The sequence below is a fragment of the Ovis canadensis genome, chromosome 2 (genome assembly GCF_042477335.2).
Source record: "Ovis canadensis isolate MfBH-ARS-UI-01 breed Bighorn chromosome 2, ARS-UI_OviCan_v2, whole genome shotgun sequence".
Lineage (NCBI taxonomy): Eukaryota > Metazoa > Chordata > Mammalia > Artiodactyla > Bovidae > Ovis > Ovis canadensis.
The window spans coordinates 173,803,443-173,823,133 of NC_091246.1; the positions used below are offsets into that span (position 1 = coordinate 173,803,443).

The following is a 19,691-nucleotide window of genomic DNA, read 5'->3' on the forward strand; positions in this document are numbered from 1 at the left end:
GTTTCTTTAGTCCAACATCTGTATCAAATGTACATTTACATGTGGGATGTCTTGATGCGTTGTTAAGATGACTAAAGGCACTGCTAGCATTTAATGCCTAGAGGTCAATAGTGATAAATATACTCCGTATAAAAAATTATTCTTCTCAAGATGCCAGCCATCCCTAAATTGAAAAACAAAAACAACTCCTCTAGTGTTTATGAGAGCAGGCTTCGTGTCAACAGATGAGTGTTTTTGGTCTTGACTGTGCCCACTTTCTGGTTGGATATTAGTCATTTAGCTTTCCAAATAGCCTCATATCTGATGTGCAAGATGCAAACAGGAGATTTTCCATGAGTATTAAGAGAAATTCACAAAGTGTTTAATTTAGCATGTGGCACATAGTGAACATTCAGTAACTATTATCACTTATAGTATTGTTTTATTATCTTCCATAAAAGAAGTGTTTTCAAAATCTAGCAACTTAACACAGTAGGGAGTCTTACTAAATGGTTGTGAAAAGCATATTAAAATATTGACTATATTTAAACCAAACTGTAAATATTCAGTCTATTTTTGAGACTATTTTTGACACATAAACTAAACTCCAGCTCTGTTAGTCACTTGGTATTATGTTGATATTCAGTATTTCCCTATGTGATCTTTCTTTTGTTTGGAATGACATTCTCCTTCCTGGCAGTTTGGCAACTTTATATTCATTTATTAAAATGATTAAAAATGACCTTTTATGGAAAATTTCCCTCATATTTGTATCAGTTCTTTCTGAACTGCAGTGAAATTACCCAGTATGTGTGTGTGTTAGTTGCTCAGTCATATCCAACTCTTTCACAACCCTATGGACTGTAACCCACCAGGTTCCTCTGTCCATGGAATTCTCCTGGCAAGAATACTGGAGTGGGTTGTCATTCCCTTCTCCAGGGGATCTTCCTGACCCAAGGATAGAACCCCAGTCTCCTGTACTGTAGGCAGATTCTTTACTGCCTGAGATACCAGGGAAGTCCAGAATTCCATGGCTAAGTAATTAATGATATTAATTGTGTAACATAACAAAATGTTTACAGATTATCAGGCTGGGGTACAGGGGCACCTCAGGGTAGACCTGGAGAAGAAAACAGCAACCCATTCCAGTATTCTTGCTTGGGAAATCCCATGGATAGAAGAGCATGGAGGGCTACAGTCCATGGGGTCACAAGAGTTGGACACTACTGAGCAACTTTCACTTCACTTCACACTTCAGGGTAAGCCAGTGGTATGACTGGAAACGCAAGTAGTGTGTGTCTTTCCATGTTGCCATTCTCAGTATGTTGGCCTTCAGTCTTAAATATCCTCATTATTTCAAAATGGCTGTGGCTATTCGAGATTTCAAATTCTCACAACCTGAAGCAATGCAGGAGAGCTCTTCCTTCAAGTCTATTTGTAGTAATATAAGCACACCTGATGCCTTAGTTTCATTAGCCAACATGGCACCCATGTCCATATCCCAGCTACGAGAATGACTGGGAATGCAAACATGTGGCCTTCCCTGTCTTGATAGTAGGAGGTGGGATCTTCACACATGGGAAAGGTAACTATCAGGTTGGCAACTAAAAATATCTTCTGCATGCCCACTCCTCATCTTAGCCCCTGACCCCAGTTGCCCATATCAAGAATTGTTGTTTCAACACTCTAGTTACAACTGTATTAGCACCTACCACACATTATTGTAAATATCTATTTTCGTCTACCCTGTCAGCAGTGTGTGGGTAGAACTACTGTTGTCTCCATCGTTATGTTCTCAGGGTCTCTTTTGGTCAATGGACATTAATTAAATCAATAAGGTCTTTTAAAATAGAGAAGAATAAATTTTTATTGAAAAATACACATAAAAGTCAAAATATGGATTTGAGAGAAATAAAATTGTAGTCTTTGAAGAGCCCTTAATAGTTAAAAAAAAAAAAAGCCTAAGGAATAGGAGATATTACATCATCCCCGAAGGAGCCAAAGCCTAACCATCTGCTTCATATCTCACTAAGCCTAAAGATGAGAAAAAAGTATGTGAATTTTGGTACCCCCTGGGAGATTGGATGAGAATCATACAGGATTCAGAGAATAGAACTTGCAGGGAAATGTCAATAATTTAGGTGTTTTTTTTTTCTTTTGCATTTATGAAGGAGAACTGTCAAAATTGTTTCCTTCCTTAAAAATATAGTATATGAAATAACTCTGCAGATTCATTTCAGTGGGCTTTTGAGAAAGGGAAAGTAAAAAGGAAATAGAGCGTTTCTATTGAAATTTCAGAAAAGAACTCTGAACTGCAAAGTGTTAGTTTAATGATAATAAAAACTTGACTCAACCATGTTGAATGTACCAGTTTTTTTCAACTGAAAAATATATTCTATGCCTCTTGCTAAATAAAGAACAAGGTTTTTACTCTGGGTACATTTTGCTTTTTGTTGGTAAAGAAGCAGTTCCAAATGAGTCTATACTGAAGTGCTTTACAATTTTCCATATCACTGCCTGAAAAAAATGAGGAGGCAACCAATGTTAAACGATCAAAAAAAAAAAAAAACCTTTCTCTTTGAAAATTAAATGTCAAATTTAATTTGAAATGTTTACAGAGATACTTCTTATTGTTCATTATGATCGAAATGATAAATGAGCAAAGCTTCTTCCTGGGGATAATGTACTTCTTAAATTTTTCAATTTTGTCTTGGTTTTATATAAGATGTCCTTGTAAGTATGAATTGCCATTTGCAGCACCAAAAGCACTTGGTGCTTAATAAGGCATAGAATGATTACTAATTTAGTAGCCAATAGATAGCATACAAATATACAATTAAGTACAATTTTCTCATAATAGAAAGATATTACTTTTTTGTACTTTCTCATCTAATGAGAATAAAAACCTGTATATACACCCATGCACACCACACTCCCCAGTTCATATATTTCCCAATAAAGGATATCATTTATGTGAGCATTTATAATGATTTTTATAAAATCTTGTCATGTACTTCTAGTAATTATTACTAGTCTTAGTCCTGTGCAGATTTATTTTGACTATCATTTGACATTAAGAAAAAAAATGTGTTTTATTTAAGTAGTGTTGAAACTAACAGAAAGCACTTTAGGAGAAACAGCCTTTAAAATAATGGTAAAATAGCTGGTGGTTTGTTTGTTTCATACTAATTTAAACAGGTTTACATAAGTAATATCTGGACCGTGAGGTGAACTGAGGTCTGATATTAGTTTCCTATTGCTGTTGTAACAGATTGCCACAAATTCACTGGCTTTACAGCAATACAAGTTTATTATCTTACAGTTCTTGAAGTCAAAGCTCTCAATAGTGTCCGCGGGACTGAGTTATTTTGGAAGCTTTAGGTGAGAATACACTTCCTTGCTTTTTCCAGCTTGTAGCGCTGCCCACCTTCCTTGGCTCATAACTGCTTCCTCAGGGCATGGCTTCCTCTTGTCAATATTTTTTTTTTGATCATTTAACAGTATTATTATTTCCAGTATTATTTCTTGCCTGGGGAATCCTATGAACAGAGGAGCCTGGGGGGCTACAGTCCATGGAGTAGCAAAGAGTCGGACACGACTGAGGTGCCTTAGCATGCACACACTCACAGGTCACTCCAGCGTCAGCTTCCGTGGTCTCATCCTCTCTCCTGATTTGCCTCTTATAAGTACTCTTGTTGTTACATTGAGTTCACCTGGATAATTCAGGATAGTCTCCCCACCTCAAGATCCTTAATCATATCTGTCACATGTCACCTTGCTTTGTCACCTTACAAAGTAAGGTAACACATTAAGAGGTTCTAGAAATTAGGATGTGAACATGTTTGGGGTATCTTTATTCAGCTTACCACTGGGCTGTTATTCAAGAATTTGATTAGTCTCTCTTAAGAGTTTTATCTTCAGGGATAACAGAGCTCCAGGTTGAGCTGAATGAAAAATGATACACTTGTATAAGAACATGATATTCTTAAATATATGATGTATGTGTGGAAATGTGTATTTAGCAAAAGAAATTAAATTATCAGTAATGACTCAACAAACAATGAAAGTTATTAGTTAAAAACCATGTTATCGTTGTTGAAATATGGATACTCTTCATTACTATCTGACTCTCTGATATAGGCTGGGGTGATTTTTAAGGATGGACTTAGCATCGATAAATGGGACAATGAATTATAATTTTATGGTATATCAATTCAGTTCAGTTCAGTCACTCAGTCATGTCTGACTCTTTGCGACCCCATGAATCACAGCACGCCAGGCCTCCATGTCCATCACCAGCTCCCAAAGTTCACCCAAACTCATGTTCATCGATGGCATCGGTGATGCCATCCAGCCATCTCATCCTTTGTCGGCCCCTTCTCCTCCTGCCCCCAGTCCCTCCAGCATCAGAGTCTTTTCCAATGAGTCAACTCTTCGCATGAGGTGGCCAAAATATTGGAGTTTCAGCTTTAGCATCATTCCTTCTAAAGAACACTCAGGACTGATCTTTAGAACGGACTGGTTGGATCTCCTTGCAGTCCAAGGGACTCTCAGGAGTCTTCTCCAACACCACAGTTCAAAACCATCAATTCATTGGCACTCAGCTTTATTCACAGTCCAACTTTCACATCCATACATGACCACTGGAAAAAACAGACCCTTGACTAGACGGACCTTTGTTGGCAAAGTAATTTCTCTGCTTTGCAATGTGCTATCTAGGTTGGTCATAACTTTCCTTCCAAGGAGTAAGCGTCTTTTAATTTCATGGCTGCAATCACCATCTGCAGTGATTTTGGACCCCCCCAAAATAAAGTCTGACACTGATTCCACTGTTTCCCTATCTATTTCCCATGAAGTGATAGGACCAGATGCCACAATCTTCATTTTCTGAATGTTGAGCTTTAAGCCAACTTTTTCACTCTCCTCTTTCACTTTCATCAAGAGGCTTTTTAGTTCCTCTTCACTTTCTGCCAGATGGGTGGTGTCATCTGCATATCTGAGGTTTTTGCTATTTCTCCCGGCAATCTTGATTCCAGCTTGTGCTTCTTCCAGTCCAGCGTTTCTCATGATGTACTCTGCATAGAAGTTAAATAAACAGGGTGACAATATACAGCCTTGACATACTCCTTGTCCTGTTTGGGACCAGTCTGTTGTTCCATGTCCAATTCTAACTTTTGCTTTAAGACCTGCATGTAGGTTTCTCAAGAGGCAGGTCATGTGGTCTGGTATTCCCATCTCTTTCAGAATTTTCCACATATAATAAGGTTTATTTTTCGATCGAACACAAATTTTGTGAAGGAGATATATTTCCTTGCCAAACCCTTCCTCTGTAAGCGTGCATAATCCAAGTTATGTTTGTATTCTTTTCAAGCAAGGGCTTAAAATGCTGTTTCCCTTTATCTTACACTTACAATAATTATATTCCTAAAGGAATTATCCTTTAAAAAAACTATTGTTAATGCATTTGGCTAAGTTACAATTGTATAGCCAGCTATTATAAAAGTGTAATTTTCAGTATAGTCTTTAAGAGACTCTGGAGGATAACATTGAATCTCTCTCAAATTTGAGTTTTAGTTTTCATGGATGCTTTAGTTTTATATAGTATAATCTTTGCTATTCAGAGTATTTTATTTTAAGCATGGGAAAGCTTAGCTTTATTTTGGTGATTAACTAAATAAAGCTATTTATCATTCTGATAATAAAACAAAAAAAACACCAGAATTGTTTTGGTTTTTCTTTTTTCCCTCTCTTTCCAAAAGTAATGTATTATTTTTTATAGACAATTTGACTTTTTTTTCCATTGAAAACTCCTTGTTATATCAAACGTGAAGTCTAAGATAGAGTCCTCTGCCTTCCAGAAGCTCAGCACCCGTAACTACTGTACTAATGTAAAATACAATAAGATCTTTTGGGAGGTTTGAGTGGAGTGCTATGGAGTCAGTGATGAAGGAAGAAAAAGTTTGTTGTGAAAGTTTCAGTTAAAGGAGGTAAAATGTCTTTGGACTCTAGAGCAATTATTGTTGTTGATCAGTCACTCAGTTGTGTCTTACTCTTTGCAACCCCGTAGACTGCAGCGTGCCTGGCTTCCCTGTCCTTGCACTATCTCCTGGAGTTTGCTCAGACTCATGTACATTGAGTCAGTGATGCCATCCAACAATCTCACCCCTTCTCCTCCTACCCTTAATCTTTCCCTGCATCAGGGTCTTTTCCAATAAGTCAGCTATTCACATCAAATGGCCAAAGTATTGGAGCTTCAGCTTCAGTATCAGTCCTTCCATGAATATTCAGGGCTGATTTCCTTAAGGATTGACTAGTTCAATCTCTTTGCTGTCCAAGGGACTCTCAAGAGTTTTCTCCAGCATAACAGTTCAAAAGCATCAATTCTTCAGTCCTCAGCTTTCTTTATGGTCCAACTCTCAAATCCATACATGACAACTAGAAAAACCATAGCTTTGACTAGATGGATCCTTGTCAGCAGTACTAGTTTTGTTATATAGAAAAGCCATTCCAATCAAATAAATAAGCACATAAAATAAATACAAAAATACATGCAATGATGTATCTAAGGAAAGTGAATAGAATAGTATGCAGAGCTTAAAGTATATGCCGAATGGTGGAAGGATGGTAGGAAAAAACACTGGAGAAGAAGTCCTTTAAATATCTTATGAAAAATAAGTGGAATTCTGATGATATTCTTCATTTACATTTGCATATTTTTCTAGAGTAGATAAATGTAAAAGAAAAAGAATCATGGTGTTTCCTGATTCTTGATAGCTAATTTTACATGAGCTTTATCAAAATTTAAAGTTGAACAGGGAATGTACTATGTAGGTCTCTATAAGAATTCTTTTCTGATAATGAATTCATTACCTATTACATAAAAAACATATAACCATAGTTTCTTTTAATAATTATGTTTAAGTTAGCAATGAGATACAGATATTAGATTTAGTACTCCAATATTCTTGCCTGGGAAATCCCGTGGACAGAGGAGTGTGGAAGGCTATAGTCCATGGGGTTGCAAAGAGTTGGACATAATGGAGCACACACACACATATAGATATAATAAGTAAATATTTTTCATGTTAACTAAATTTGAAAACCTAACTCAGAGCATTTTCCTCATATTTAACTTGTTCAAGAGGCTATATCTATTTCTTCCTTAACTTAACTCGGTTTAGTATCAGACTTCTCAGTACTTTGGCTGTTGAGTGGGTATTATCCCTCCTTTACATTTAAGTTATAATTAGTTCCCGTAGCTCATCATGTATATGGCCTTCAAATGTTCCCATATGATGCCCTGTCGTGCACTCAGTACACAATTTGTTGGTAAGCTAACATCTGATTAGTATTGAAGTAGCAAATCAACTTTTAAGGGAAATTTCATGACAGTATTATAACTTAATTATAAAAAAAATACTCAAGGAATTAGTAGAGACTACACAATTGACCCCTATTGACAGATATCACTTTTAGTATTTGACCTGTATGGTTTCTGAGTAGCAATTTCTCATTATGTTAAAATGAGAAAATATAAACTAGCTAATATAGCCCAACTCATGTATATAAAATATTTTAGCTAAGACTATCTACATCCAAATTCCAAAAATATTAGTATACATGTTTATTAAGATAAGTAGTTAGATATATTAATATAAGTGTAATGAGATTATTACACCAAGATTTCCTCATGCCAGGATGAATCCAAACTCAGTAAACTCCATAGGCTATGGCTGTCCTAATCTTTTCTTGTCTTTTGATTGCAAGAGTCTATTATTATGAAGAATCACAGTACTAGCTTTGATCTTCTTTCTTATGAATGTAAGCAAAACTGCCTGCACATTCCCATAAGCTCCTTGTTTTAATTACAGTGTATAATATTACATTTCATACAATAGGAAGACATGTAAAATAAGATTAGTTTGGCTATCTCAGAAGTGTAGCATGAAGCATTAAAAAGGATAAATGGAATATGCACATAGACATAACATATTTAGCTTCTGATTCAAAGAAATCAATCCAGTGTATGTACTTTAAAATTATCACCTTAAAATGGTAGAAATTCATTTATTTGAATCCAATAATCAATGCTTTAAAAACTGACCTTGAAATGGAATATGTACCAGAAGAATAAATAGGTGGGTTGTAACAAGTTATTCTTAACTGCTGTTTCCTAGAGGGATAATATAAAACTGTCCTCAAAATTGCAACAATGCAAACTCCCTTTAAAGGTTGCTAAGCAAGCTGATAACGTAGGCTCATTAGGTAAACTCCCATAAGTATATCTTACTTTAAAAAAAAGTTTGCATCATGATGATTTTGCATATGTGTCTATGTGTCAGCACATCTGGGGCTTCTCTGGTGGCTCAGACAGTGGAATCTGCCTGCGATGCAGAGACCCAGGTTCGATTCCTGGGTCAGGGAGAAGGAAATGGCAACCCACTCCAGTATTCTTGCCTGGAAAATCTACAGTCCATGGGGTTGCAAAGAGTCAGACACGACTGAGGACTTCACTTTCTTCTTTCTTTTCTATCAATACATCTGCATATGTATTGAGGATGAGTGGTTTACGTATTTCCCCTAGGGTCTTTCTTATGGCATTTTCCCAAGGAATTATTTGTGTCTATGGCAGGTGAACATTTGGACACTCATACAAAACAAATCAGCTGTCAAATATATACTTTCCAACTTAGTTGGATTCTCATTGCTTTTAGAAAGACATACTTTCACAGATTTCTAGTTGACTCCCTTTTCATTTTTCTTTGCATTCTGAATCTTTACCACTCTTCCCAATTCTACCTTCTTTAAATTCCAAAAGTGAATCTTGCTTTTCAGTTTTTTGAGAAAACACAACCAGGTAGGAATACTTTAACCTTCTTCTCTACCAGCTAATGCTTTATCTATCTCATTTTTCTATCCTTTCTTTCTCAGGGCAGATGCTCCCACTGTTGGTTAGGTTTGCACCAAAGTCCTCTGAGTTCTTAGGAGCTGCTGCACTTTCCTATCATTTTGGAACCTCCAGTCTCTCTCCCTTCTGTGACAGGTATCCCTTGACCTTCAAGTATGCTCCATCTTATTATAATTTATCCTACTTGTGCTTGGTCATTGGTGAACTCCTTTGTTAATCCATTCTTAAAATTTCCCATGATTTTAATGCATCCCTTTCCCCCTTGTCCTTCTCTTGTATCTCTGGCTAAACTTTCTATCTCCTTGCCTGACCTGCTTTTTTTTTTAATATTCATTTATTTATTTACTTCCCTGCCCAGGATCTTAGCTGTGGCATGTGGGCTGCAGTCCATGGCGTCACAAAGAGTTGGACAGGATTGAATGATTCAGCACAGCACAACAGACTCTTTGTTGCTACATGTGGGATCTAGTTCCTGGTCAGTGATCGAACCTCACCGCCCTACACTGGGAACTTGGAGTCTTAGCCCCTGGACCACCTGGGAAGTCCCTGACCTACTCTCACTTTGTTGACTTTCTCTTCCTGTCTCTGTCTTTCTCTCTTCCCCCACCTGTCTTTAATTTCATCTAAATCTATTCTTACGCTTTTCAGTGTTTTCGTACAGCTCCAGTTCTTTTCTGTATCTTCAGTTTTGAACTTTCTCTTGAATTTCAGACTTTGAGTTGTCACTGCCTATTGCATATTTATTCTTGAATGTCTCCCAAGCACCTCATAGTCGGTATAATACAAAAAAAAAGTTGAAAAGTTATACATTTGGTGTCAGAGATTTGAATTTAAGATCCTGACATTTAACAAGATGGTGAAAAGACATTCAGCTTCAGTTTCCTCATCAAATCATCTTGAAACTCTATTTCACCAATACATTTATCCACATAACTATCCCCTTTCACCCACATTATTGCAATAATATCCTAGTTGACCTCTCTGCTTCTACCTTCACTTCACTGTATTCTATTTCAACACAGTAGCCAGAATGATCCTTTAGAAAGAAAGTCACTTAGACTGTGTCTCTCTACTCAGAATATTCCAGTGGTTTCCCATCTTATTTTTTTTGTAAAATGCAAAGCCTTCATCTGCCACCCTCAACCCCATATTTATTGATTCCCTGACCTCAATTCTTCTGCTTTTTGATTTTTCTCCAGCCACTCAGAGTTTCTTATTGTTCCTTAAATTTGCTGGGTTCTCTCTTGCCACAAGTTCTTTTATCGAATTGATTTTTCTTGAAGTATAGTTGATTTACAGTGTTGTGTTAGTTTCAGATATACAGCATAGCGAATCAGCTATGCATAAACTTATATCCACTTTTATATTATTTTCCCATGTAGGTCATTACAAAATACTGAGTAAAGTTCTTTGTGCTATACACTAAGTCTTTATTAGCTATCTGCTTTATATATAGTAATGCGGATATGCCAACCCAATCTCCCAATTTATCCCTCTCACCACACTTTTCCCTGATGGTAACCTTAAGTTTATTTTCTGCCTCTATAACTCTATTTCTGTTTTGTAAATAAGTTTGTTTATATATACCTTTTTTTTTTTTTTTAGATTTGACATGTAAGCAACATCATATATTTATCTTTCCTGGTCTTACTTACTTTGCTCAGTGTAATCATCTCTAGGTCTCTCCCTGTTGCTAAAAATGATGCTATTTCATTCTTTGTTATGCCTGAGTAATATTCCATTTGGGGGTTTCCCAGATGGCTCAATGGTAAATAATCTGCCTGCCAATGCAGGAGATGCAGAAGATATGGGTATAACCCCTGGGTCAGGAAGGTCTCCTGGTGGAGGAAATGGTAACCCACTCCAGAATTCTTGCCAGGAGAGTCCCATAGACAGAGGAAACTAAAGGGTTACAGTCCATAGAGTTACAGAATCAGACTTGACTGAGTGAGCATACACGCAGGCAATATTCCACTGTATACATATTGGAGACAAGAGTGGAGAAAAGGGAACCCCCCGCTACATTGTTGATGGGAATGTAAATTGAAGCAGTCACTGTGGAGAACAGTAAGAAGATTCCTTAAAGAAAACTAAAAATAGAGCTACATATGATCCAGCAGTCCACTCCTGGGCATATATTCAGACAAAATGATAATTCAAGAAAATACATGCATTCCTATGTTCACAGCAGTACTGGGACATAGAAGCAACCTAAATGTCCATTGATGGAGGAATGGGTAAAGACAGTGTGCTACATATATACAATGAAATATTGCCACAGGTTCTTAACACATGGCCTTTTATTCAAGTGAATGTCACTCTAATCTTCTATAAGCCTTTACATTCTCTGTGACATATTCTGACTACCTGATTCTATATCAATGTTCTATATCAAGATTCTAGACCAATCTTCTATATCAAGGTTCTATACCAATCTTCCCAGTCTCTAACACTAATACCCATTCCTGTATTACTTTTTTCCCATAGGGTTTATCTTCTAATACATTTTACCATTAACTTACTTATTTTTGTTTCTACCCTTTACTGTAATGTAAACTCCATGTTGGCAAGGAATTCTGCTTTGTTTTACTTACTATCATATCCTCAATTCCTAAAACACAGTAGAAGCCCAGTGATATTTGTTGAATAAATAAATGAATGAAGAAATAAAAATGCCAGGGATGGAACTGCTTTTTGAGCTGCAGAGCACTATAAAAATACTGATTACTCCTTACTATTATTATTCCACTGTCCCCATGACCAGGCTCATATGCAAATCTACATTCACATACACAATATCTTTTCTTTGTTTCCCACCTCTATATCCTGTCTTTGTTTTGAGACCCTATCTAATCAATTTCTGAGGCTATTTACTTGGAGGCATATTTGAAACTTTCAACCATTTAGTCAGCAACTCCTAACTCTTACATTACATCATTTAGAAAAGAGTTTCCATTTTAGTCCCTACTGCTTTACGCGTCATCTTGAATTTTTTTCTAGACAATTGCAATCGTCTCTTAACAGATCACTTTAAGAATACCTTTTCTTAAGTACTTTTCCATAACTTCAAATTATCTACAGAATGCTTCCTACAGTACTTAAAGTTGTTCATTACTAAATATGACCTATGTTTTTGAGATGTTATTTTTCAGCACCCATAAATTGTTCTGTATGGCCTTTTTCATTTCTCTATACTTCAAATTCTTATTGATTATTTACTTAGTCTGGCAGTATATAATGGCATTTAGCAAGGCACCATTTTTTCTCCCTTTCCTTATAGCGATTATAGTTTGGGAGGAATGAAGGATGGGACAAACTAGCATCTCAAAAATCACCGAATGCAGATAGCCATAGTTATAATCAATAGTCATTCTGATTTTTCTGGTTGAGTTTGGTTTATACTTGTTGCCCCAGGATAGTTATTAATGTCTTCCTTTACTCTAAGATCTCTCCCAATTGGATACTAAATCATACAGTCTCTATCTCTTTCCCTGCATTAACTACATGTACATGGCTGCCTAAAAGCAAAGTTTAAGTCCCCTTCCTCTAGCATTGGAATAGACTTATAAACATCACACATAATGTATGGTGGAGAAAAACCTAGATCTTATAACATGAATTTCATTTCAATTATAATATAAAATATTTGTCTCAAATGCAATTTGGTAATTAGTGCATTAGCATTTTTTTATCCTACCTCTTGTCTGGAATGTCCCATGTTCTCCATTTAGCCATATCCTACCTACCTTTAAAGTAATACTTTAGTACATCCCCCAGATTTTCTTTGTCTCCATCTGTCTCTACTTGTGAGCTCTCCTTTTAGCAGTTATTTTCTACATCATTTATTTGGCACCTTTTTGTATACGGTGTACTTTTTCTTTTTTTTCTTTTGGTTCTGTTGGTACAAGTAGGCTGGTGAACTTCTCAAGACAAGGACTGAGACTTCTACATCTTTGATTCTGTAGCACCAATTCTAAGGCTAAATTCAGCATATACAGAAGCAGCCTGATGTTAGAAAACACAACAGTCATGATAGCAGTGGTAATGAGTGTGGAATTTATAGTGACTTTATTAAAAATGTAATAAGGTAAAAATGTATGAACTTTGACAAAATATTATAGTGTAGAGTAGGAAAAGTTAATTAAGGATGTATGTTTTGTGGATATGTGTGAACTGTAAGTGAAGTGAAGTCACTCAGTTGTGTCTGACTCTGTGACCCCAGGGACTGTAGCCTACCACGTTCCTTTGTCCATGGGATTTTCCGGGCAAGAGTACTGAAGTGGGTTGTGATTTCCTTCTCCAGAGGATCTTCCTGACCCAGGGATCGAACCCAAGTCTTCTGCATTGTAGGCAGACGCTTTACTATCTGAGCCACCAGAGAAGTCTTCCTATGAACTGTAAAGTATTCTTGTTTTAAGTTACTTTGAGGCTGGAAGAAGAGGCTGAGGGAGAGAAGGGAAAGACATACTATATTTTATCAAACCATTAAGTGGAAAATGTGCCATTGTTTTGTATATTGCTAGTGGGAAAAGGTCAATTAAGCTATGTTGCAATGTTTTCATATCACTTAGAATATGTATTTGATATATATCAAAAGACATATTTACTGATGAATTTCTTTTATCTTGATTCATATATATATATTCATTCATGTGTATATATATATATATATATATATAATAAAGAATAAATGATATCAGATGTCTAACACTCCTAACACTCCTGTACACTCAGAGGTCATCAATTGTAAGAACCTTTTTATATCAGACATATTTTAAAATTCTTTTAAAAAGGAAATATTTTGTTGAATAGACTTATAGGACACTAATAAGACTATTGCAAAAAGCAGCATCTGATGAATTTATTAGGACTTGATGAAAGGCAACAGATCCTAAATATTCTGAAACAATGGAAGGAAAATAATGGAATTTTGAATACAAACAAATGTGAAAACCTGAATTAGAGCAAAGCTTTATGGAATTTTCTATCACTCTCATTGTCCAGATGCAGAAGCTTTCAGTTGGGAAGTTTCAGTGAAAAAAAGAAGAGAAAATAAGATGATATGAGATATCTAATAGATACAGAGGCATGAAGTTCCAGCATCAGGGTGAACGGTTAAGAACTGAATACTAAGAGATGGTATTTATGTACAAGGTTTCACTTTTTGGCTGGTTTTTCCTTTTCTTGGGCCAGAGTAGGAAACTAAAAGATTCTGCTTAAGAACTTATGCTTTGGATCAACATCTTCTATTAACCTGCTTGCTGGAAAATATATATATGTATATACACACACACACACATATATATATATGACTTAACTGATCATGAGAAAGATTGTAGCCCCCAAAACAAACAGAATTCTTAACAATTTTTAGGATAGGTTGTGTGAGACTACAAAAAAGTTCAGTCTTTCGAAACTGAGTGCTTGAGCTGAGTGGGTAAAATTAAGAAAAATAATTGATCTTGCTTTGTTGCTGAACAGAAAATGTGGATCCCATTCATGAACCTTTTATGCATTGCTTTCTCACATTTCATCTTTATACTGTTCTCGTGTTCATGTTCAGATCATTCATATTTTATTTTGAAACACTTTCATTTTCAGATCAGCAGTCCTGTGATCCTGGTGAATTTCTTTGCCACGATCATGTGACTTGTGTCTCCCAGAGCTGGCTGTGTGATGGAGACCCTGACTGCCCTGATGATTCAGACGAATCTTTAGATACCTGTGAGTAGAAAGGTTCTCTTGCCATTCAGATTTACCTTACATGTGAAACTAAATGTCAGCTGTTTTCATGGATGACTGCTATTTCACCTTATTCTTTTTATTTTCCAAGTAGTCTGAAAACTAAAAAAAAAAACTTTTGTTTGTATTTCCTTTAAAATGACTATGTGAATGAGAGCATTAAATGTGGTTTTGTTGTGTGAATTAACTCATGAAGGGAAGAAAATGCAAGGTTAATTCTTTCAATGTGATTGTGTTACTCCTAGGAAAATTATACTTGAAGAGAAAAAAATCCATTAAAACACAGCACTAAAAAGGAATAAAATCCTCTCCACTAATTTATCTCACACATTTTGAGGCAGAGGAACACATACAAAGAATAATGAACTAATCAAGCTTTAGCTCCCATATTATTTCTATTAGTGTCTAGAGCGCTACACAAATTATTGAACATATTTTCTTTTGAACTTGAAAGATAAAAACTACATTTGTCCATTCATGCAGTGAATATCTTTGATTTTATAATATCAAATTCAGAACTCTTAATACAAGAGTCTTAATTCTAATGGTACCACTGCATGTAACTCAGAGTCCATTAAGGGTTTTGCCATGTGAAAAATGCCATTAAATCAAAATTGTAAGTAATAACAGGACCCACAGCTAAATCTTTTACACTTTCTTTTTACTACCCTCTATCATGAGGAGTATGGAGAGTGTCCTAGATTTTCACATTGATAAATCTGGCATTACTAGTATCAGTTTTTAGGACCCAGGCAAACAGGCATATCAGCTTATCAGTATCATTCTCAAAGCAACTACATAGTTCTGTGAAGTCAACATGAAAAAAGAAAATCCTTCATTGTTATTGCTTGATATTACAGAGATAACAATTATGGTTACCATTCTCCACTATTATCTACTTGTTTACAAGTTCTTTAGATGGAAACAATATGTTTTGATGAAGACAGAAACAATGCTTACTCCATGTTTCCTGGTGCTTTTAAAGTTTCTCAACATACAAGTTCTTGAATATCTACATTAATTGCCTTTTTTCAAGTTGAATAGATCAGGTTTTTTTTTTTTGGTAGGAAGGAGTTGCGGTTGTTTACTGTATTTCTAATTTTATATCAATTTCATCAGTTTAATTCTGAAAACTTTTTCTTGACTCCTATAGCATAGATAATGCTCTAGGCATGATAAAAGGAAAAAGTATCATAATAAGAAAATAGTGGATAAATAAAATGTGGTAACTCCACAGTAAGGAATATTATTTAACAATAAAAAATTGAAATACCTATACATGCTACATGGATAAGTCTTGAAAACATCATGTGAGGGAAAACAAGCCAGTCACAAAAGATCACATATGCTATGATTCCATTCATGTAAAATATCCCAATAGGCAAGTCTATAGAGACAGAAAGTAGCTAAGTTGCCAGCGGCCAGTGAGTTGGAGAGGATCGAGGAGTGTCTCCTAATGAGTTGGAGTCTCTTTGGAGGTGATGAAAATGTTCTAAAATTAGATTGCAAGTGATAGTTGCACAACTCTTGTTAATATATTTAAATATATTGAACTATGTGTATTAAATGGGTGAATTGTATGGTATGTGAATTACACCTTCACGAAGTTTTTTAAAATGGAAAATGAGAGAAATCTTAAAATTATGCATATGAATGTGGATGGTATAATTATGTGAAAGACAACAATAACAAGATACTCTGCCCATGAAAGATATAAATAGTTGGACTATATTTCTTCTATATAAGAAGTGGGACTTAACTCTGTTTCAGTCTTAGGCTTCCCTTATTGAAGTGCTGTAGAGGAGTTCTCTCCTCATTAGATGCAAGGAAAAATTGTCATGGCATAATCAGACTAAAAAATTAAATTATTGAGTTTTGGAGGCTTGCATTTTTACCCTGATAATATCGTTAAATTTCTGATGAGAAACATGACAGAGACATGAGATAGCTTTGTGGAATCCATTTGTAGGAAGGCAGGTTGAAGGAGAAATGCCCTGAAACTTATACCTGTCACAGTGTAAAAACAATTGAGATGAAAAGACTGCACAGCCTCTCCCTCTATGCTGCTGAAAAAAAGAGAATAATGATGTTCACCCTTGTATTCAAGAAAGAGCTCAGTAGGAGAATCAGGCTGGAGAGGATTTATGGTACCAAGAAGGTACAAGACCTTTGTGGTCAAAGCTCAAACCCAGAGAAGAAAGAGACTTCAAAGTGAGTGCCAAAGTGGGTAGATGACAAATATTCCACTCCCCCTCCCATGCCAGCTCTTGGCCTCTAGGAACATGATGGATAGCCAACAGGGCCACACTAGTGGACTAGACTTACGTTTGTCAGCGGGCATCTGTCCTGATTGAGTACCTGCTCTGAATGGCCAGTTTCTCCACCACAATGTTTGGAAATACTTTGAATATTCATCTTGCCCAGAAGGTAAACACCACTTGTGTTTGGGGGAAAAAGGTAGGTCCTTCAATTCACAGAGATGAGGGACTTTGGCCAGACTAAAGCCTCAAACATGTGGTTTCATTGAAAATAGAGATAGATTTTCTTCTTCCTCAGTTTTTAAAATGAAATTCAAACCTGCTCAAGATATTTTTGCAATTTTAGGTATATAGTTGTTTTCCTCAATTAAATTTTGTGTTTGACTTTAAATGTTTTCTCATTTTGGCCATTCTTACTGTACTCTCAGATATCAAAATTGCTGAATATTCTCAAGAGCAACACTACATAACAAAGAGAGAAAAATACTTTTTAAAAAACCTGGGTGTTTCATCTGAGTAACATATTTGGATCTACATTTAATTAGCCTGTCTCAGATAAGTGGTTTCAGTCAGTACCAAATGAAATCTGGACAAACACTGAGAAAAGGCTTTATGAAAAATATCAGACTTTTTCAGATTTAAATTTCTCAATCCAGATGTTCACAATTACCATTTTCCCTAATCATAGTGCTTTGTAATGTGTTGTTTTATAACATTCGTATGTAGTCATCACTGATCTACATAAAATAATTGCATAATTTTATAATTATATGACTGTATATACATTCATTGTGAAAGATAAATACTAGAAATCAAACCTTGAAGACTGAGTCTTAAGAAGGGTAATTTTGTGCTCAGTGTATGAGCAAAAGTATCTTATCTTTGATTTGAAGACAAAGTATGTTGTATCTACAAAATACTAGGTGAAAATCGCTGATGCAATGCCTTATTTTTTCTAAATCCATTTACGCTTTAAAATGATAAGAAGACCAATATAGCATAGAATTTATTATGACATTGTGAAAGCTCTGCAATGACAAAATTCTAACAGAGAAAAAACTGGATGTTACAGAGGAAGAGGAAAAGCTTGTCTTATGAGAAGTTGAGGACCAAAATGCTTTAGAAGGTATACGTGCATACAGAAAAACCAAATGAAAATCAAATGAAATTGAGACATTTGGGGATCTGCAAGGTTAACAGGCACATATTTTCTTCCTCTTCTGTGTTTGTGTAGGTCCAGGTTGTAAGGGTATTTTCTACTATTCATGAGGCAGCAGTAAGCTTTCACTAACCGCCATATAAGGTCAAAGAAATCCCTCTTGAATGGGGTTGATTTATCAATAAGCTGATTGCATGTTGGGATGAGTTTTTTAAATATGAAATTAGAGAAATTTAATAATTTATGTCCTTACCATTGACTATGAGAAATAGTTCTTTAGCCTTATATTAGAAGTGAAAGTCTTTTTTCTCTACATTATTTGAAATAATTTGCCAAGTATCTAAATGGCTAACCATCTTTCAAGCCCTATGAAGCTGTGAGAATTGAAAATTATGAAAATCATCATTTTTCTGTTTAGGGCTTTCAACCCGGTTGTTAGTCTAGCATTTTGTATGATGAGAATTAAAGTGAATAGTGGAAATGTTATTTGAGAAATGAAAGCTTGGTACCACCTGTGGCAGGGAAGTCTTCCTGAAAAGTGCTTTTATTCTGAGGCATTCAATATGTAATTCCCTGTGGGATTTTCTGTTGAATGCTTAATGATACTTACTTTTCAGTAATCAGTGTCAGCAGATGTATGTTCTTTTCTAGCAATCTGATGTTTATATACTTAAAACTAGATTCTTCCTTTTAAGTCAGGAGGGTATTTATTCTGATCTTGGTCCTTCTTCCTTATCATCCTCCACTAACTTCCTTCAGAAAATCATTTAGAGTTGTTCTACTATAAAACATGATGTGGATTTAGTGACTCATTGACCAACCAGGTAGTGTAAAAATGGCATTATGGGAGGCTGAGATTTGAAAACTGGATAGTTGTGATGATTTTCATATTGACTCTACACTGTCCTGTCCTTCTGCAGGGACCAGTAGACTTTTTCTGTAAAGGATCATATAGAAAATATTTTAGGTTTTACTGAGCTTATGTGATCTCAGTTGTATATTCTTCTTTGACTTCATTTGTTTATAAAATAATTAAAATGGAAAAACAAACATTCAAATAAACATTCTCAGTTTATACTCCATACAAAAATAGACCACAGGTTGCATTTATCTTACAGGTTGTCTTTTGCCAAATTCTACTGCAGTGCCATAGCTAAACCATATCCACTATACTCTTGTGAAGGTAGGTCTCTGTCTAGATCCTGCAACCACAGGAGCAGTGTAACTGCACACAGTGGAAGAACATGGCATAGAGCTCTGTTAGTACCCACTACATATGGTGTCAAACTCAGGCAAGATGGTATTCTCTGAAAGAGCTGGGTTTTCTTCTATTTTTGCATATCTCCTTATGTGTTAGGATTGCACTTGAGCACAGGGAACAGAAGAAAGAGCTCAGACAAAAGAGAGTTTACTTTTAGAAACTCAGAGAAAGAAAAAAAGTGCCAAAGTGGACAATCCAGGATTGACATGGCCGCTCCAGAATGCCACCAGGCTTCCTCTGCCATTCTTAGCATGGAGCTGTCAGTCTTTTAGCCACAGTAGGGCTTTTCCACCTTCCCTAGTAGATGAATCCATTTCCGCCAGAGAGATGGGAAAGAAAAAAGGGAAACAGCAAGTGCCAGCTGAGTCTATCTGTTTGTCAGGA

The 19,691-nt window shown here is 35.7% G+C and overlaps 1 protein-coding gene across 1 annotated transcript in view; it reads left to right on the plus strand.

The window, feature by feature from the left end:
• The window catches only part of LRP1B (LDL receptor related protein 1B), a 1,961,274-nt gene that overhangs the window by 129,838 nt on the left and 1,811,745 nt on the right, over positions 1 to 19,691 (plus strand). Inside the window, exon 2 of the mRNA XM_069573760.1 lies at positions 14,489 to 14,611. Coding sequence (XP_069429861.1) covers positions 14,489 to 14,611 — 123 coding nt within the window. The remainder of the gene's footprint in view (positions 1 to 14,488; positions 14,612 to 19,691) is intronic.